Source organism: Engystomops pustulosus, chromosome 3 (genome assembly GCF_040894005.1).
Source record: "Engystomops pustulosus chromosome 3, aEngPut4.maternal, whole genome shotgun sequence".
Taxonomy (NCBI): Eukaryota; Metazoa; Chordata; class Amphibia; order Anura; family Leptodactylidae; genus Engystomops; species Engystomops pustulosus.
In genome coordinates this window covers 5,403,200-5,422,345 of record NC_092413.1, presented here as the reverse complement: position 1 = coordinate 5,422,345, position 19,146 = coordinate 5,403,200, and the positions used below count along the sequence as shown (strand labels likewise).

Sequence of the window (19,146 nt, the reverse complement as noted above, 5' to 3'; positions counted from 1 at the left end):
GTTCCGTTCTTCCCTCGGGCTCCGCTCCCTCCCCCCGGTCCGAACAGCTCGAACACCCTGGGCTCCATCCCCGCGGCCCGCTGTAGTGCGCGCCCTGCGCGGGCATCGGCCTCCCCGGTGACAGCCGCCGCTTCCCCGGCCTCTCCGCTATGAGGAATCTACAGAGCTCAGCTGATAACCAGGCCCGGGCACGCCCACCTGCCGCGTCCGGACGGCCAATCCGCGCCTCGCCCACGCCCACTACCTCCTCTGTTCTTCTGTTTGGATTCTATAGCTCCGCCCACTTAGAGCATTTTCAAAGACGGAGACCACGCCCTCAGCAACTAGGATGTCAACAAACCAGCCCCGCCCCCGTGTTATAGTGTGGTTGCATCATCCGCCCGGTGCAGCCTGGGAAATCACCTACCTGCCTGACAGCTACCTACCTAGACTGTACCTACATAATACCGGACCGCCCCTCATCACCTGGAAGTTATCCCTCACTCCCTGAGTATACATGTACCTACCTGCCACACACTTACCTGCCCACCACCTGCCTGTTATCCCTCACTCCCTGAGTATACATGTACCTACCTGCCACACACTTACCTGCCCACCACCTGTCTGTTCTCTCTCACCCCCTCAGTATACATGTACCTACCTGCCACACACTTACCTGCCCACCACCTGCCTGTTCTCTCTCACCCCCTGAGTATACATGTACCTACCTGCCACACACTTACCTGCCCACCACCTGTCTGTTATCCCTCACCCCCTGAGTATACATGTACCTACCTGCCACACACTTACCTGCCCACCACCTGCCTGTTATCCCTCACTCCCTGAGTATACATGTACCTACCTGCCACACACTTACCTGCCCACCACCTGCCTGTTATCCCTCACTCCCTGAGTATACATGTACCTACCTGCCACACACTTACCTGCCCACCACCTGTCTGTTCTCTCTCACCCCCTGAGTATACATGTACCTACCTGCCACACACTTACCTGCCCACCACCTGTCTGTTATCCTCACCCCCTGAGTATACATGTACCTACCTGCCACACACTTACCTGCCCACCACCTGTCTGTTCTCTCTCACCCCCTGAGTATACATGTACCTACCTGCCACACACTTACCTGCCCACCACCTGTCTGTTATCCCTCACCCCCTGAGTATACATGTACCTACCTGCCACACACTTACCTGCCCACCACCTGTCTGTTCTCTCTCACCCCCTGAGTATACATGTACCTACCTGCCACACACTTACCTGCCCACCACCTGTCTGTTATCCCCCACCCCCTGAGTATACATGTACCTACCTGCCACACACTTACCTGCCCACCACCTGTCTGTTCTCTCTCACCCCCTGAGTATACATGTACCTACCTGCACACACTTACCTGCCCACCACCTGCCTGTTATCCCCACCCCCTGAGTATACATGTACCTACCTGCCACACACTTACCTGCCCACCACCTGTCTGTTCTCTCTCACCCCTGAGTATACATGTACCTACCTGCTACACACTTACCAGCCCACCACCTGCCTGTTATCCCTCACCCCCTGAGTATACATGTACCTACCTGCCACACACTTACCTGCTCACCACCTGCCTGTTCTCTCTCACCCCCTGAGTATACATGTACCTACCTGCCACACACTTACCTGCCCACCACCTGTCTGTTCTCTCTCACCCCCTGAGTATACATGTACCTACCTGCTACACACTTACCTGCCCACCACCTGCCTGTTATCCCTCACCCCCTGAGTATACATGTACCTACCTGACCACACACTTACCTGCTCACCACCTTCCTGTTCTCTCTCACCCCCTGAGTATACATGTACCTACCTGCCACACACTTACCTGCCCACACCCTGCTGTTATCCTCACCCCCTGAGTATACATGTACCTACCTGCCACACACTTACCTGCCCACCACCACCTGTGTTATCAAGAACCTGGAGTACATATGTACCTACCTGCCACACACTTACCTGCCCACCACCTGCCTGTTATCCCTCACCCCCTGAGTATACATGTACCTACCTGCCACACACTTACCTGCCCACCACCTGCCTGTTATCCCTCACCCATGAGTATACATGTACCTACCTGCCACACACTTACCTGCCCACCACCTGCCTGTTATCCTCACCCCCTGAGTATACATGTACCTACCTGCCCACACACTTACCTGCCCACCACCTGCCTGATTATCCCCCACCCCTGAGTATACATGTACCTACCTGCCACACACTTACCTGCCCACCACCTGTCTGTTATCCCTCACCCCCTGAGTATTCATGTACCTACCTGCCACACACTTACCTGCCCACCACCTGCCTGTTATCCCTCACCCCCATGAGTATACATGTACCTACCTGCCACACACTTACCTGCCCACCACCTGCCTGTTATCCCTCACCCCCTGAGTATACATGTACCTACCTGCCACACACTTACCTGCCCACCACCTGCCTGTTATCCCTCACCCCCTGAGTATACATGTACCTACCTGCCACACACTTACCTGCCCCACCACCTGTCTGTTATCCCTCACCCCCTGAGTATACATGTACCTACCTGCCACACTTACCTGCCCACCACCTGCCTGTTATCCCTCACCCCATGAGTATACATGTACCCTGCCACACACTTACCTGCCCACCACCTGCCTGTATCCCTCACCCCTGAGTATACATGTACCTACCTGCCACACACTTACCTGCCCACCACCTGCCTGTTATCCCCCACCCCCTGAGTATACATGTACCTGACCTCTGACCTGCACCCTCTTTTCTCCTATCTGCCCCTATTACCTCCCCCCCTCTCATGTTTCCGAATCTTTCATCAGATTGTGATGTAACGAGCGGCAATCACTGGGGTCAGAGGTCAGGACGCTGTAAACACCGTGACATCATCGAGTTATTACTGTGATGTCACCGAACCTGCCAGACACAGGGGGCACTTACACTTATCTGTGTGGTGTATGTGACCCCGTCATGTATATATATAGATACAGGGTCACATGACCTGTACCCGGAGCGGGCGGATCAGGTCCTGGGGATATACACGTTAACCCTTTACTACCTTTCCCTGCATGATAAAACCTTAGAGGGGAATTACAACCTAATAGAGACATGACATTACCTCGTGTGGATGATATGTACTGCCCCACCTCACCCTGGGGGCGCTGTGTCCCATATCTGCAAGCAGGTGTATGTTGGTCCAGGGGGTCAGGACTGGGGACATCTCGGTCACGTACTGACACCCCTCACCCCATCTGGACATAGGACGTGTTGCTTAGAGGAGGACAGAGGAGTCTGGAGGAGGAGGACAGAGGAGTCTGGAGGAGGAGGACAGAGGAGTCTGGAGGAGGAGGACAGAGGAGTCTGGAGGAGGAGGACAGAGGAGTCTGGAGAGGAGGAGGACAGAGGAGTCTGGAGGAGGAGGAGGACAGAGGAGTCTGGAGGGAGGAGGAAGAGGACAGAGGAGTCTGGAGGAGGAGGACAGAGGGGTCTGGAGGAGGAGGAGGACAGAGGAGTCTGGAGGAGGAGGAGGACAGAGGAGTCTGGAGGAGGAGGACAGAGGAGTCTGGAGGAGGAGGAGGACAGAGGAGTCTGGAGGAGGAAGAGGACAGAGGGGTCTGGAGGAGGAAGAGGAGGACAGAGGGGTCTGGAGGAGGAGGAGGACAGAGGGAGTCTGAGGAGGAAGAGGACAGAGGGTCTGGAGGAGGAAGAGGAGGACAGAGGGGTCTGGAGGAGGAGGAGGACAGAGGAGTCTGGAGGAGGAAGAGGACAAAGGAGTCTGGAGGAGGAGGAGGACAGAGGGGTCTGGAGGAGGAAGAGGGCAGAGGGAGTCTGGAGGAGGAGGAGGACAGAGGAGACTGGAGGAGGAAGAGGACAGAGGAGTCTGGAGGAGGAAGAGGACAGAGGAGTCTGGAGGAGGAAGAGGACATAGGAGTCTGGAGGAGGAGGAGGACAGAGGAGTCTGGAAGAGGAGGACAGAGGAGACTGGAGGAGGAGGAGGACAGGGGAGTCTGGAGGAGGAGGACAGAGGAGTCTGGAGGAGGAAGAGGACAGAGGAGTCTGGAGGAGGAAGAGGACAGAGGAGTCAGGAGGAGGAAGAGGACAGAGGAGTCTGGAGGAGGAAGAGGACAGAGGAGTCTGGAGGAGGAAGAGGACAGAGGAGTCTGGAGGAGGAAGAGGACAGAGGAGTCTGGAGGAGGAGGAGGAGGACAGAGGAGTCTGGAGGAGGAGGACAGAGGAGTCTGAAGGAGGAGGACAGAGGAGTCTGGAGGGAGGAGGACAGAGGAGTCTGGAGGAGGAGGAGGACAGAGGAGTCTGGAGGAGGAAGAGGACAGAGGGAGTCTGGGAGGAGGAGGAACAGAGGGCTGGAGGAGGAGGAGGACAGAGGAGTCTGGAGGAGGAGGAGGACAGAGGAGTCTGGAGGAGGAGAGGACAGAGGAGTCTGGAGGAGGAGGACAGAGGAGTCTGGAGGAGGAGGACAGAGGAGTCTGGAGGAGGAGGAGGACAGAGGAGTCTGGAGGAGGAGGAGGACAGAGGAGTCTGAAGGAGGAGGAGGACAGAGGAGTCTGGAGGGAGGAGGAGGACATAGGAGTCTGGAGGAGGAAGACAGAGGAGTCTGGAGGAGGAGGAGGACAGAGGAGTCTGGAGGAGGAGGAGGACAGAGGAGTCTGGGAGGAGGAGGAGGACAGAGGAGTCTGGAGGAGGAGGACAGAGGGGTCTGGAGGAGGACAGAGGGGTCTGGAGGAGGAGGACAGAGGAGTCTGGAGGGAGGAGGACAGAGGAGTCTGGAGGGAGGAGGACAGAGGAGTCTGGAGGGAGGAGGACAGAGGAGTCTGGAGGAGGAGGACAGAGGGAGTCTGGAGGAGGAGGACAGAGGAGTCTGGAGGAGGAGGACAGAGGAGTCTGGAGGAGGAGGACAGAGGAGTCTGGAGGAGGAGGAGGACAGAGGAGTCTGGAGGAGGAGGAGGACAGATGAGTCTGGAGGAGGAAGAGGACAGAGGAGTCTGGAGGAGGAGGACAGAGGAGTCTGGAAGAGGAGGACAGAGGAGACTGGAGGAGGAGGAGGACAGAGGAGACTGGAGGAGGAGGAGGGACAGAGGAGTCTGGAGGAGGAGGAGGACAGAGGAGTCTGGAGGAGGAGGAGGACAGAGGAGTCTGGAGGAGGAGGACAGAAGAGTCTGGAGGAGGAGGATAGAGGAGTCTGGAGGAGGAGGACAGAGGGAGTCTGGAGGAGGAGGAGGAGGACAGAGGAGTCTGGAGGAGGAGGAGGACAGAGGAGTCTGGAGGAGGAGGAGGACAGAGGGTCTGGAGGAGGAGGACAGAGGAGTCTGGAGGAGGAGGACAGAGGAGTCTGGAGGAGGAGGAGGACAGAGGAGTCTGGAGGAGGAGGAGGACAGAGGAGTCTGGAGGAGGAAGACAGAGGAGTCTGGAGGAGGACAGAGGAGTCTGGAGGAGGAGGAGGACAGAGGAGTCTGGAGGAGGAGGACAGAGGAGTCTGGAGGAGGAGGACAGAGGAGTCTGGAGGAGGAGGAGGACAGAGGAGTCTGGAGGAGGAGGAGGGACAGAGGAGTCTGGAGGAGGAGGAGGACAGAGGAGTCTGGAGGAGGAGGACAGAGGAGTCTGGAGGAGGAGGACAGAGGAGTCTGAAGGAGGAGGAGGACAGAGGAGTCTGGAGGAGGAGGAGGACAGAGGAGTCTGGAGGAGGAGGAGGACAGAGGAGTCTGGAGGAGGAAGACAGAGGAGTCTGGAGGAGGAGGAGGACAGAGGAGTCTGGAGGAGAGGAGGACAGAGGAGTCTGGAGGAGGACAGAGGAGTCTGGAGGAGGAGGAGGACAGAGGAGTCTGGAGGAGGAGGAGGACAGAGGAGTCTGGAGGAGGAGGACAGAGGAGTCTGGAGGAGGAGGAGGAAAGAGGGGTCTGGAGGAGGAGGACAGAGGGGTCTGGAGGAGGAGGACAGAGGAGTCTGGAGGGAGGAGGACAGAGGAGTCTGGAGGGAGGAGGACAGAGGAGTCTGGAGGAGGAGGACAGAGGAGTCTGGAGGAGGAGGACAGAGAGTCTGGAGGAGGAGGAGGGACAGAGGAGTCTGGAGGAGGAGGAGGACAGAGGAGTCTGGAGGAGGAGGAGGACAGAGGAGTCTGGAGGAGGAGGACAGAGGAGTCTGGAGGAGGAGGACAGAGGAGTCTGGAGGAGGAGGAGGACAGAGGAGACTGGAGGAGGAGAAGGACAGAGGAGTCTGGAGGAGGAGGAGGACAGAGGAGTCTGGAGGAGGAGGACAGAGGAGTCTGGAGGAGGAGGAGGACAGAGGAGTCTGGAGGGAGGAGGACAGAGGAGTCTGGAGGAGGAGGACAGAGGAGTCTGGAGGAGGAGGAGGACAGAGGAGTCTGGAGGAGGAGGAGGACAGAGGAGTCTGGAGGAGGAGGAGGACAGAGGAGTCTGGAGGAGGAGGACAGAGGAGTCTGGAGGAGGAGGAGGACAGAGGAGACTGGAGGAGGAGAAGGACAGAGGAGTCTGGAGGAGGAGGAGGACAGAGGAGTCTGGAGGAGGAGGACAGAGGAGTCTGGAGGAGGAGGAGGACAGAGGAGTCTGGAGGAGGAGGAGGACAGAGGAGTCTGGAGGAGGAGGACAGAGGAGTCTGGAGGAGGAGGAGGACAGAGGAGTCTGGAGGAGGAGGAGGACAGAGGAGTCTGGAGGAGGAGGACAGAGGAGTCTGGAGGAGGAGGAGGACAGAGAGTCTGGAGGAGGAGGAGGACAGAGGAGTCTGGAGTGTTGGGGGTGAATGATATCTCTTAGCTCGGCCATAGATATCTCCATGTTCATCCTGTCACACACCACATGTCCTGTATCCTCAGTGTTATTGTGACGTCATTATATATGATGTATATTTCCAGAGCGGCTGTAGGGGCGCTCGTCTGCCATTTGTGTACTGCAGGCTTCAACAAAATGGCGGCGGCTGGTAGGACGATATCAGCCGGATGTGTCCCGCCTCCAGTGGGAGTTCTGTGGATACGCCCACTGTGACGTGTACAGCAAGGAAAGGGAAGTGACGGAAGAGCAAATTTGAACCAAGGACCCGGGAGCGACGGTGAGTGCGGGGAGAGAGAGAGAGAGGCAGAACAGGGGAAGAGGGAAGAGGGGCAGAACAGGGGAAGAGGGAGAGAGGGGCAGACAGGAGAGAGGGAGAGAGGGGCAGAACAGGAAGGAGAGAGGGGCAGAACAGGGAGGGAGAGAGGGGCAGAACAGGAGGGGAGAGGGGCAGACAGGGAGGGAGAGAGAGGCAGAACAGGGAGGGAGAGAGGGGCAGAACAGGGAGGGAGAGAGGGGCAGAACAGGGAGGGAGAGAGAGGGCAGAACAGGGGAAGAGGGAGAGAGGGGCAGAACAGGGGGGGAGGGAGAGAGGGGCAGAACAGGGGGGGAGGGAGAGAGGGGCAGAACAGGGGGGAGGGAGAGAGGGGGCAGAACAGGGAAGAGGGAGAGAGGGGCAGAACAGGGGAAGAGGGAGAGAGGGGCAGAACAGGGGAAGAGGGAGAGAGGGGCAGAACAGGGGAAGAGGGAGAGAGGGGCAGAACAGGGGAAGAGGGAGAGAGGGGCAGAACAGGGGGGGAGGGAGAGAGAGAGGGGCAGAACAGGGGGGGAGGGAGAGAGAGAGGGGCAGAACAGGGGGGAGAGAGAGAGGGGGCAGAACAGGGGGGGAGAGAGAGAGAGGGGCAGAACAGGGGGAGAGAGAGAGAGGGGCAGAACAGGGGGGGAGAGAGAGAGAGAGGGGGGGCAGAACAGGGCGGGAGAGAGAGAGAGGGGGGCAGAACAGGGGGGGGGGGGAGAGAGAGAGAGAGAGGGGGCAGAACAGGGGGGAGAGAGAGAGAGAGAGAGAGAGAGAGAGAGAGGGGCAGAACAGGGGGGGAGAGAGAGAGAGAGAGGGGGCAGAACAGGGGGGGAGAGAGAGAGAGAGAGGGGGGCAGAACGGGGGGAGAGAGAGAGAGAGGGGGGCAGAACAGGGGGGGAGAGAGAGAGAGAGAGGGGCAGAACAGGGGGGGGAGAGAGAGAGAGAGGGGCAGAACAGGGGGGGGGGGAGAGAGAGAGAGAGGGGCAGAACAGGGGGGGGAGAGAGAGAGAGAGAGGGGCAGAACAGGGGGGGAGAGAGAGAGAGAGAGGGGCAGAACAGGGGGGGAGAGAGAGAGGGGCAGAACAGGGGGGAGAGAGAGAGGGGCAGAACAGGGGGGGAGAGAGAGAGAGAGAGAGGGGCAGAACAGGGGGGGAGAGAGAGAGAGAGGGGGGGAGAGAGAGAGAGAGGGGGGCAGAACAGGGGGGGAGAGAGAGAGAGAGGGGGGCAGAACAGGGGGGGAGAGAGAGAGAGAGGGGCAGAACAGGGGGGGGAGAGAGAGAGGGGCAGAACAGGGGGGGGAGAGAGAGAGAGGGGCAGAACAGGGGGGGGAGAGAGAGAGAGAGAGGGCAGAACAGGGGGGGGAGAGAGAGAGAGAGAGGGGCAGAACAGGGGGGGGAGAGAGAGAGAGAGGGGCAGAACAGGGGGGGGGAGAGAGAGAGAGAGAGGGGCAGAACAGGGGGGGGGGGAGAGAGAGAGAGGGGCAGAACAGGGGGGGGAGAGAGAGAGGGGCAGAACAGGGGGGGGGAGAGAGAGGGGCAGAACGGGGGGGAGAGAGAGAGGGGCAGAACAGGGGGGAGAGAGAGAGAGGGGCAGAACAGGGGGGGAGAGAGAGAGGGGCAGAACAGGGGGGAGAGAGAGAGAGAGAGAGGGGCAGAACAGGGGGGGAGAGAGAGAGAGAGAGAGGGGCAGAACAGGGGGGGAGAGAGAGAGAGGGGCAGAACAGGGGGGAGAGAGAGAGAGAGGGGCAGAACAGGGGGGGAGAGAGAGAGAGGGGCAGAACAGGGGGGAGAGAGAGAGAGAGGGGCAGAACAGGGGGGAGAGAGAGAGAGAGAGAGAGGGCAGAACAGGGGGGGAGAGAGAGAGAGAGAGGGGCAGAACAGGGGGGGAGAGAGAGAGAGAGAGGGGCAGAACAGGGGGGGAGAGAGAGAGAGAGAGGGGCAGAACAGGGGGGAGAGAGAGAGAGAGAGGGGCAGAACAGGGGGGGAGAGAGAGAGAGAGAGGGGCAGAACAGGGGGGGAGAGAGAGAGAGAGAGGGGCAGAACAGGGGGGGAGAGAGAGAGAGAGAGGGGGCAGAACAGGGGGGGAGAGAGAGAGAGAGAGAGGGGCAGAACAGGGGGGGAGAGAGAGAGAGAGAGGGGCAGAACAGGGGGGGAGAGAGAGAGAGAGAGGGGCAGAACAGGGGGGGAGGAGAGAGAGAGAGAGGGGCAGAACAGGGGGGAGAGAGAGAGAGAGAGGGGCAGAACAGGGGGGGAGAGAGAGAGAGAGAGGGGCAGAACAGGGGGGGAGAGAGAGAGAGAGAGGGGCAGAACAGGGGGGGAGAGAGAGAGAGAGAGAGGGGCAGAACAGGGGGGAGAGAGAGAGAGAGGAGGGGCAGAACAGGGGGGGAGAGAGAGAGAGAGGGGCAGAACAGGGGGGGAGAGAGAGAGAGAGGGGCAGAACAGGGGGGGAGAGAGAGAGAGGGGCAGAACAGGGGGGAGAGAGAGAGAGAGAGGGCAGAACAGGGGGGAGAGAGAGAGAGAGAGGGGCAGAACAGGGGGGGAGAGAGAGAGAGAGAGGGGCAGAACAGGGGGGGAGAGAGAGAGGGGCAGAACAGGGGGGGAGAGAGAGAGAGAGGGGCAGAACAGGGGGGAGAGAGAGAGAGAGGGGCAGAACAGGGGGGAGAGAGAGAGAGAGGGGCAGAACAGGGAGAGAGAGAGAGAGAGGGGCAGAACAGGGGGGGAGAGAGAGAGAGGGGCAGAACAGGGGGGGAGAGAGAGAGGGGCAGAACAGGGGGGGAGAGAGAGAGGGGCAGAACAGGGGGGGGAGAGAGAGAGAGAGGGGCAGAACAGGGGGGGAGAGAGAGAGAGAGAGGGGCAGAACAGGGGGGGAGAGAGAGAGAGAGAGGGGCAGAACAGGGGGGGAGAGAGAGAGGGGCAGAACAGGGGGGGGGAGAGAGAGAGAGAGGGGCAGAACAGGGGGGGGGAGAGAGAGAGAGAGGGGCAGAACAGGGGGGGAGAGAGAGAGAGAGAGGGGCAGAACAGGGGGGGAGAGAGAGAGAGAGAGGGGCAGAACAGGGGGGGAGAGAGAGAGAGAGAGGGGCAGAACAGGGGGGGGGAGAGAGAGAGAGAGAGAGGGGCAGAACAGGGGGGGAGAGAGAGAGAGAGGGGGCAGAACAGGGGGGGAGAGAGAGAGAGAGAGGGGCAGAACAGGGGGGGAGAGAGAGAGAGAGAGGGGCAGAACAGGGGGGGAGAGAGAGAGAGAGGGGCAGAACAGGGGGGGAGAGAGAGAGAGAGGGGCAGAACAGGGGGGGAGAGAGAGAGAGAGGGGCAGAACAGGGGGGGAGAGAGAGAGAGAGAGAGGGGCAGAACAGGGGGGGAGAGAGAGAGAGAGAGAGGGGCAGAACAGGGGGGGAGAGAGAGAGAGAGAGAGGGGCAGAACAGGGGGGGGAGAGAGAGAGAGAGAGGGGCAGAACAGGGGGGGAGAGAGAGAGAGAGAGAGGGGCAGAACAGGGGGGGAGAGAGAGAGAGAGAGAGGGGCAGAACAGGGGGGGAGAGAGAGAGAGAGAGAGGGGCAGAACAGGGGGGGGGAGAGAGAGAGAGAGGGGCAGAACAGGGGGGGGGGAGAGAGAGAGAGAGAGGGGCAGAACAGGGGGGGGGAGAGAGAGAGAGAGAGGGGCAGAACAGGGGGGGGGAGAGAGAGAGAGAGGGGCAGAACAGGGGGGGGGAGAGAGAGAGAGAGAGGGCAGAACAGGGGGGGGGAGAGAGAGAGAGAGAGGCAGAACAGGGGGGGGGAGAGAGAGAGAGAGAGAGGGGCAGAACAGGGGGGGGGAGAGAGAGGGGCAGAACAGGGGGGAGAGAGAGAGGGGGGCTGCTGCATCGGAGATGGGGGTGGGGTCAGTGTGGAGGAGGGGGTGGGGTCAGTGTGGAGGAGGGGGTGGGGTCAGTGTGGAGGAGGGGGTGGGGTCAGTATGGAGGAGGAGGAGGGGGTGGGGTCAGTATAGGTTCAGCTCGCACTTTGTATGTTTAGGCAGTTGACGTTTCGTTGTGTTTCCGGCACAGAGGATGGAGAAGTCGGACTCTGGAGCGCTGAGCCGCAGACCTCGTGGTAATTGCCCCTCCAGACGCGGCTCCAGGGAGGACCTGGATGTGTGTGTGATGTTTCCGGGGCTGGTGACCAGGGAGAGCTGCTGCCGCTTCACCTGTGAGCTCCTGAAGCACGTCCTCCACCAGCGCCACCAGCTGCCCCTGCCCTACGAGCAGCTGCTGCACTTCTGTAGGGGGCAGCAGGTAAGGACCCTTCTCCTCCTGTCCCTCCGCGGCTCCTCCCCTCCTGGTCCTCATTGTCCTCTTCTCTCCCTAGGACGGTGAGGAGGTGGTGCGGAGATCGATAAAAGAGGCGGCAGATTCCCGCCAGAGCCAGCGGACGCTCTCGGATTTGTCGGAGTTAATGTCCCAGCTTGAGGTCTTCTTCACGCTGACCCCTGTGCCCCGTGTCCTCCTGCTACTAGGAGGGTCCCCGGTCAGCCCCAAGGAGATGTATGTCATAGACATGGAGGGCATCCAGGTGGGTAACGGTGAGCAGAGCCTGAGCCCCCGCCCCTGCTTGCGGCAGCTTTTTCGGGCGCTCTTTCTGGCTGACCCCTTCAGTGACCTGCGTTCATCTGGACTCATGAGTCTGGTGCTGATGATTCAAGGACATCGAGACTGCGCCACCGAATGGTTCCGACCCAAACTCAACTACAAGGTGCCCACCAGGAGCCACGCCCTCACCATCAAACTGAGCAGCACCGGCCCAGAAACCGCCACGTACCTCGAGGACAACACGGACCACAGCCACGACTACATCTGGTTTCAGGCTCCGGTCACACTGAAGGGGTTTCAGAACTGAGGACACAAAACCCTTCTGTGATGGGGGGATGGGCCGACTAATATTATCTCAGGCAGGACCTTCTCTCACCCCAAAGATGGCCCCTCTCCCTATACCATCAGCACATGAGGGACTGCCCCACCTCTGGGTGCAGAGAAGCACTTTATTATCATGATTTCATGCGCCCATTGGACCGGTCCGGTCAGGCACCTCTCGTGTTTCTGGACATCCAGATGGGCGATGGACTGTTCCATGCTGGACCGCAGCGCTGACGCCAGGGATGAAGCTTCTTCACAGGACACATGAAGCCTATGACCTCTCCGAATACAGTCCAGGGCGGCCACCGGTGATGATGGAGGTGGTAGTCCCCAGCAGTTGGGTCTGTGACTATTCCTCAGTGTCCGCTGCTATATCTGGGTTATAACGGAACCTTGTTTCCTCCCTTACCCCATTATTATCCCCCTTTACCTCATCAGATACTGGTCCAGGGTCATGTTCCTTCTCCATCGCAGTGACAGGTGATGACCCCGGCTGCACCCTCCACGGGCTCTTCCTCTCTCCGGCCCACGTGGCTCAGCAGCAGTAGTGACGTGGCCTCGTGGATGGACACTATGACCCCAGCGGTGGTGGCTCTGGCCAGTAAATGTTCTTTTCTCTGCAATGTTTACTCCACGACACAAGGGATGACGGAAATATATTTTTACATGGGACGATTCCGGTATTTATTTTGGGCGACATAACGATGTTTTAAGACTTTTGTTGTTTATTGTACGGGCGCGGTGGGCGTCGCCATCCTCACGTCCCGCTCTTACCAGTGATCGCTGGTTTTTAGATCATGGATAAAATCTTCTTATTGAATGTCGTGTGTCGTGTCCTGTGATTAGAGTCCGGGGGCCCGGCTCCGGGTTCATCTGTCGGGATTTTTATATCGATTCTGCCAAAAGCCTTGACGTAAATCTTCTACATTTCTGCAGGCGACAGAGAGAAGACCCATCATTGAGCTCTGACAGATCCATCTTAGAGGGGGACTCCTTTCCTTACATTGAGTTTATTCTGCCATCACTTCCCAGACGCCCCGCTCCATGTAATTCTGCGCGCGGTGTCTCCCACATTTAGGAGCAGCCTGTAGCACGTAATCCGTGTAATGGCGTCTACCGGGTGCAGCGTCACCACCTCAGCCAAAGCCAATGCAGTCTGGGAAATATGTCCGACCTACGGACTTATCTGCCGGGTTCAGATAAGACTGAGGGATCGGAGCTGAACTGACACTTCAAGTTCGGTTCCGCTGCTCCGCATTCGGGTTCCAGCAGTGAGTTTGACTGATTTTAAAGGACATCTACCCCCAGGATGAAGGACTGTATGTAAATGAGTCTGAGGGGCTCCAGGCTCCATCAATGCCTATGCAGCCTGGAGCCCCTCAGGTTTTTTTGCCTACAGTCCTTCATCCTGGGGGTAGATGTTCTTTACATTTCTCCTGTGAAAGTTGCCTTCACTTCTCAGGGTGCGCTCTCTCGTGGTGTTTGAAATGCAGTTTAACCCCTTACCCCACCAGGACGTACAGGTGATGGGGTATAAAGAGGGTTCACGGGCCGAGTACTTTTCATAATAGCTGACTGGAACGCCATAATAACAGGTCCCGTCAATTTCACTGCATTTGGAATTTTTCTCCTGCTTCCCAGTACAGGGCATGGAATATTAGGAATAATCAACATTTATTGGGGAGGACATAACAAGCAGCGGTACAAGCAGGCGATGGCGGTACAAGCAGGCGATGGCGGTACAAGGCTGATCGCGCAGGATCATCAAAAATCATATGTTCAGTATAATTTGGGGATAATACAGCGAGTAAGAAACCCCAAAATGCCATCCCAGACATAGGAACTGCTAAAGTGTAGAAAATAAACAATATGAGGAGACAATCATAGGTATATATATAAAAAAGGGGGACACGTAAGACTATGGGGCTCATTTACTAAGGGCTCCGCCGCCTCAGTTTGGTTGGGTTTCCCAACTTTTTCCATTTTGTGCCGAATTCCGACAGTATTTTGGCTCACGCAATCGGATTTCGGCGCAATCGCGCCAGCTTTCACACGTCAGCAATGGGGGGCGTGGCTGTCGGAAAACCAGACAAATTCGGAAAAACCGCAGAATTTAAAAAACGAATTGTGTTGCAAACTAAATCACTCACATGCACCAGGAATAGGATGGTGAACTCCGGCGGACCTCGGCGCAGCAGCGACACCTGGAGGACATCGGGCGCACGGGCTTAGTGAATCGCCGGAAGACCCGAATCCTCGTCGGACGACGCGCCACTGGATCGCGACAGGACCGGGTAAGTAAATGTGCCCCAATGTTCATGAGAATTGGGGGGGGGGGCTATGGCGTGCTCCACCTATGACAGAAGAAGATCATGAAATTCCTGTGAGCTTATAAATATGTCCCATGGAGCCCGGGCTGTGGTCGTCTTACCAGGATCTGCAGAATTATTAGCTACCAACTCCTCCATTCTACGAAGAAACCCGAGTTCCTGGACCCACTCGCCTATCGTAGGAGGTTGTGGACTCTTCCAATGTCTGCGAATTACCGTACGGGCCATACCACCTAGACAATATTTTATAGTTCTTTTCCTGACCACTTATGTGAGAATATCCAGCTCCTCATCCGTTAATTCTATGCTCCGATATAACTCGGCCTACCAGGAGTGGCATCCTCCAGCAACAAACCATACGTGGCGGAGAGCGCATGGGCCGGTGAGACGACCCGAATGCCGTGTGATCTGGGTCCGCCGTTACATAGGATGGGATGTCAGGATGGGAGGCCCTCAGAGGACGGGGAATGTTACACACCGTCACACAGCCCCGGACATGGAAACACAAAAAGTTATGGATTTTTGAAGGAGGTGAGTGTCATAAACACATGGGGGGGGGGGGGTGGAGATTTCATAAAGTGTCAGTGAATGGACCAGTGTAGAGTCTATGGGCTCGGTCACATTGGCGCTGGTTCTGTGTGTGCTTTGACAACGGATCAGGAGTAACTTTGCTTTGAAAACATCACACTTGGTATTTCAGCCTCATCAGTGAGAAGAAATGGGCATCAATGGGTGTTTTTGCGGACCCTTAGACTGCGATTGCCTTCCGCATCCGTGAAAAAAAAATAGGATTTGTTTCATAATTTTTTTCCACGGACAACGAATCGGTGAAACTAAAAGTCAATGTAAAAAGACCCAAAGAAAACAATGGGGGTCGTTTACTAAGGGCCCGATTCGCGATTTCCTGACATGTTACCCGAATATTTCCGATTTGCACCGATTTCCCCAGGATTTTGGCGCATCGGCGCTGGCATGCACGCGACGGAAATCGGGGGACGTGGCCGAACGAAAACCCGACGGATTCGGAAAAACCGCTGCATTTTAAAAAAAACTTGCACTTACCTTAACTAGGAATAGGCCGGTGTACTTGAGTGCATTTCGGGGAACTTCAGCGCAGCAGCGCCACCTGGTGGACGTCGGAGGAACTACCTAAATGAATCCCGGACGGACCCAAAACCACCGCCAAGAACGTGCCGCTGGATCGCGAATGGGCCGGGTAAGTAAATCTGCCCCAATGTCTTTGTGAGGATGTCCGTGGGAACCAGGAACGTGAAAAACCGCGCCAATGTGAAAGAGCACGAAGGGCGGGTTTTTCGCATCTGTGATTTTTCACTGAACCATTGTGACTTCTGGGCACGTAGAGATTGGGGTTTCTCTTCCTGGTTCATACATCACTTTATTTTCAGTGATCTCTTTACAACCTGTTTTTTACATGTTCGCTGACAAAATGTGATCAGTGGAAAAAATACTGAAGTGTGAAAAAGCCCATTGAAAAGAAAGGGTTCAGTAATGTATCAGCGAAAATAAAACCAATCTGTGTCCATAAACCAAATGGTCCAGTGAAATATTAATAATGTGAATAATAAATCCTACTGGATGGTGCAGCTGGAGAGGTTTAGAACGGTGGAGGTTGTGCTACAGACCAGATATTGGTTGCTCTAGTTTCCATCTGGGATAATAATAATTCTATATTTACATAGTGCACACAGATTATGCAGCGTTTGCCAAATCAGTCGGGGCTCACAATCTAATCCACCTACCAGTATGTTTTGGGGTGTGGGAGGAAACCGAAGGACCCGGAGGAAACCCACGCAAACACAGAGAGAACATACAAACTCTTTGCAGATAGGACACACCCTATTTTCTCTAGACCACGTCCCCTATGTGGAGAAATCTGAATACTGCCTAAAAATGGTCTACAACAGTCAATAAAATCGGCACACGGCACACAGGTGCACACAGATACAAAGTTATCACAATCTAATGAGACAAATCTCTCCATAGATGTAAAATTGTGTTTTAAAATACAATAAAAATGACCGCAAAATGTATTTCTTTTAATCCCTGCACTAGGTACAACAGGTCCCTGCAAGTCCTGCTAAACTGCTGTGTGCTGCCGAGGACTTTTCCTGTAAGCTGTCCCATGATTGGCAGGACCAGTTTGCTCTGATGCTCCATTGCTTTCTATAGCCTGCAGGACGAGACAATGACGGAAGTCTTATATTACCAATTACAGGGGGTCCTATGAATCTTATGGTCCTGCAGTCCTATGAATCTTATGGTCCTATGAATCTTATGGTCCTATGAATCCTATGGTCCTATGGTCCTATGAATCCTACGGTCCTATGAATCCTACGGTCCTATGAATCCTATGGTCCTATGAATCCTATGGTCCTATGAATATTATGGTCCTATGAATATTATGGTCCTATGAATCCTATGGTCCTATGAATCCTATGGTCCTATGAATATTATGGTCCTATGAATCCTACGGTCCTATGAATCTTATGGTCCTGCAGTCCTATGAATCTTATGGTCCTATGAATCTTATGGTCTTATGAATCCTATGGTCCTATGAATCCTATGGTCCTATGAATCCTACGGTCCTATGAATCCTATGGTCCTATGAATCCTATGAATATTATGGTCCTATGAATATTATGGTCCTATGAATCCTATGGTCCTATGAATCCTATGGTCCTATGAATATTATGGTCCTATGAATCTTATGGTCCTATGAATCCTATGGTCCTATGAATCCTATGGTCCTATGAATCCTACGGTCCTATGAATCCTATGGTCCTATGAATCCTATGGTCCTATGAATCTTATGGTCCTATGAATCCTATGGTCCTATGAATCTTATGGTCCTATGAATCTTATGGTCCTATGAATCCTATGGTCCTATGAATCCTATGGTCCTATGAATCCTACGGTCCTATGAATCCTATGGTCCTATGAATCCTATGGTCCTATGAATATTATGGTCCTATGAATATTATGGTCCTATGAATCCTATGGTCCTATGAATCCTATGGTCCTATGAATATTATGGTCCTATGAATCCTACGGTCCTATGAATCTTATGGTCCTGCAGTCCTATGAATCTTATGGTCCTATGAATCTTATGGTCTTATGAATCCTATGGTCCTATGAATCCTATGGTCCTATGAATCCTATGGTCCTATGAATCCTACGGTCCTATGAATCCTATGGTCCTATGAATCCTATGAATATTATGGTCCTATGAATATTATGGTCCTATGAATATTATGGTCCTATGAATCCTATGGTCCTATGAATCCTATGGTCCTATGAATATTATGGTCCTATGAATCCTACGGTCCTATGAATCTAATGGTCCTACAGTCCTATGAATCCTATGGTCCTATGAATCTTATGGTCCTATGAATCCTACGGTCCTATGAATCTTATGGTCCTATGAATCCTATGGTCCTATGAATCTAATGGTCCTACGGTCCTATGAATCCTATGGTCCTATGAATCTTATGGTCCTATGAATCCTATGGTCCTATGAATCCTATGGTCCTATGAATCTTATGGTCCTGCAGTCCTATGAATCTTATGGTCCTATGAATCCTATGGTCCTATGAATCTAATGGTCCTACGGTCCTATGAATCCTATGGTCCTATGAATCTTATGGTCCTATGAATCCTATGGTCCTATGAATCCTATGGTCCTATGAATCTAATGGTCCTACGGTCCTATGAATCCTATGGTCCTATGAATCTTATGGTCCTATGAATCTAATGGTCCTATGAATCCTATGGTCCTATGAATCTTATGGTCCTATGAATCCTATGGTCCTATGAATCTTATGGTCCTATGAATCCTATGGTCCTATGAATCCTATGGTCCGAAGAATCCTATGGTCCTATGAATCTTATGGTCCGAAGAATCCTATGAATCTTATGGTCCTATGAATCCTATGGTCCTATGAATCCTATGGTCCTATGAATCCTATGGTCCTATGAATCTTATGGTCCTATGAATCCTATGGTCCTATGAATCCTATGGTCCTATGAATCTTATGGTCCTATGAATCTTATGGTCCTATGAATCCTATGGTCCTATGAATCTTATGGTCCTATGAATCCTATGGTCCTATGAATCCTATGGTCCTATGAATCCTATGGTCCTATGAATAGGAGATACTTGTGTTAATGGGAGAAAGAAACCTTCAAGTTAATTCCAAGCTCTGATATGTCAGATCCAAGGAATATAACAATCTTCATCTTCTGGGAATGGCCCATCGTGTCCTGCCATTTATCATGTGTCTATTGTGCAGCCGGGGCACCAGAAGCCGTGACGTCCTCCTGAAAGCATGTAACACATTGGGAGAACTCGTTGTTCTGCTAGAACCATAACAATGATATCACAATAATATTATCTGTGGCTCTGTGTATTTTTCTTCTTTTTATTTTTACACAATTTTTTTTCTCATTTCTCAGAATGGACGTCCCATTCTTTATAACATTTCAGGATTGACGTGATTGTTGTGCCTGGATACAGTCATCGTTCACACTTCATAGAATAGGACTAAAGCTTAAAGGGCTCGTCCACAGTGAGTTCACTCAGTATTGCAGAACGGTCGTCTTCCTCCAATGTGGTCTAGCAGTAGAGATGCAACACAAGCCGATGTGATGGCCGAAACGCGTCCTTTACTTTATGTACCGACACTCATAAATATACAAAAGCAAACGTAACCCCGGGAGTGCTCGGATTTATCGGGATGTGACGACATGGACCGGTTAAAAGTGGAAGCGGCGCTCACTAGAGGAGTGTGGGC

General features: G+C 54.7%; 2 protein-coding genes across 2 annotated transcripts in view; one reads left to right on the top strand and one right to left on the bottom strand.

Annotated features, from left to right (window-relative positions):
* Positions 1-2,358, bottom strand: part of YIPF3 (Yip1 domain family member 3) — an 8,975-nt gene extending 6,617 nt beyond the window's left edge. The window contains exon 1 of the mRNA XM_072139728.1: positions 2,324-2,358. Within this exon, the coding sequence (XP_071995829.1) occupies positions 2,324-2,358 (35 nt within the window). The remainder of the gene's footprint in view (positions 1-2,323) is intronic.
* A 4,592-nt stretch (positions 2,359-6,950) lies between these two features.
* On the top strand, positions 6,951-12,825 carry MAD2L1BP (MAD2L1 binding protein). The gene is made up of 3 exons (XM_072139812.1): positions 6,951-7,104; positions 11,160-11,387; positions 11,461-12,825. The coding sequence occupies exons 2-3, from the start codon at positions 11,163-11,165 to the stop codon at positions 11,986-11,988; spliced, it is 753 nt and encodes a 250-aa protein (XP_071995913.1). The 5' UTR covers positions 6,951-7,104; positions 11,160-11,162; the 3' UTR covers positions 11,989-12,825.
* Positions 12,826-19,146: the final 6,321 nt, after the last annotated feature.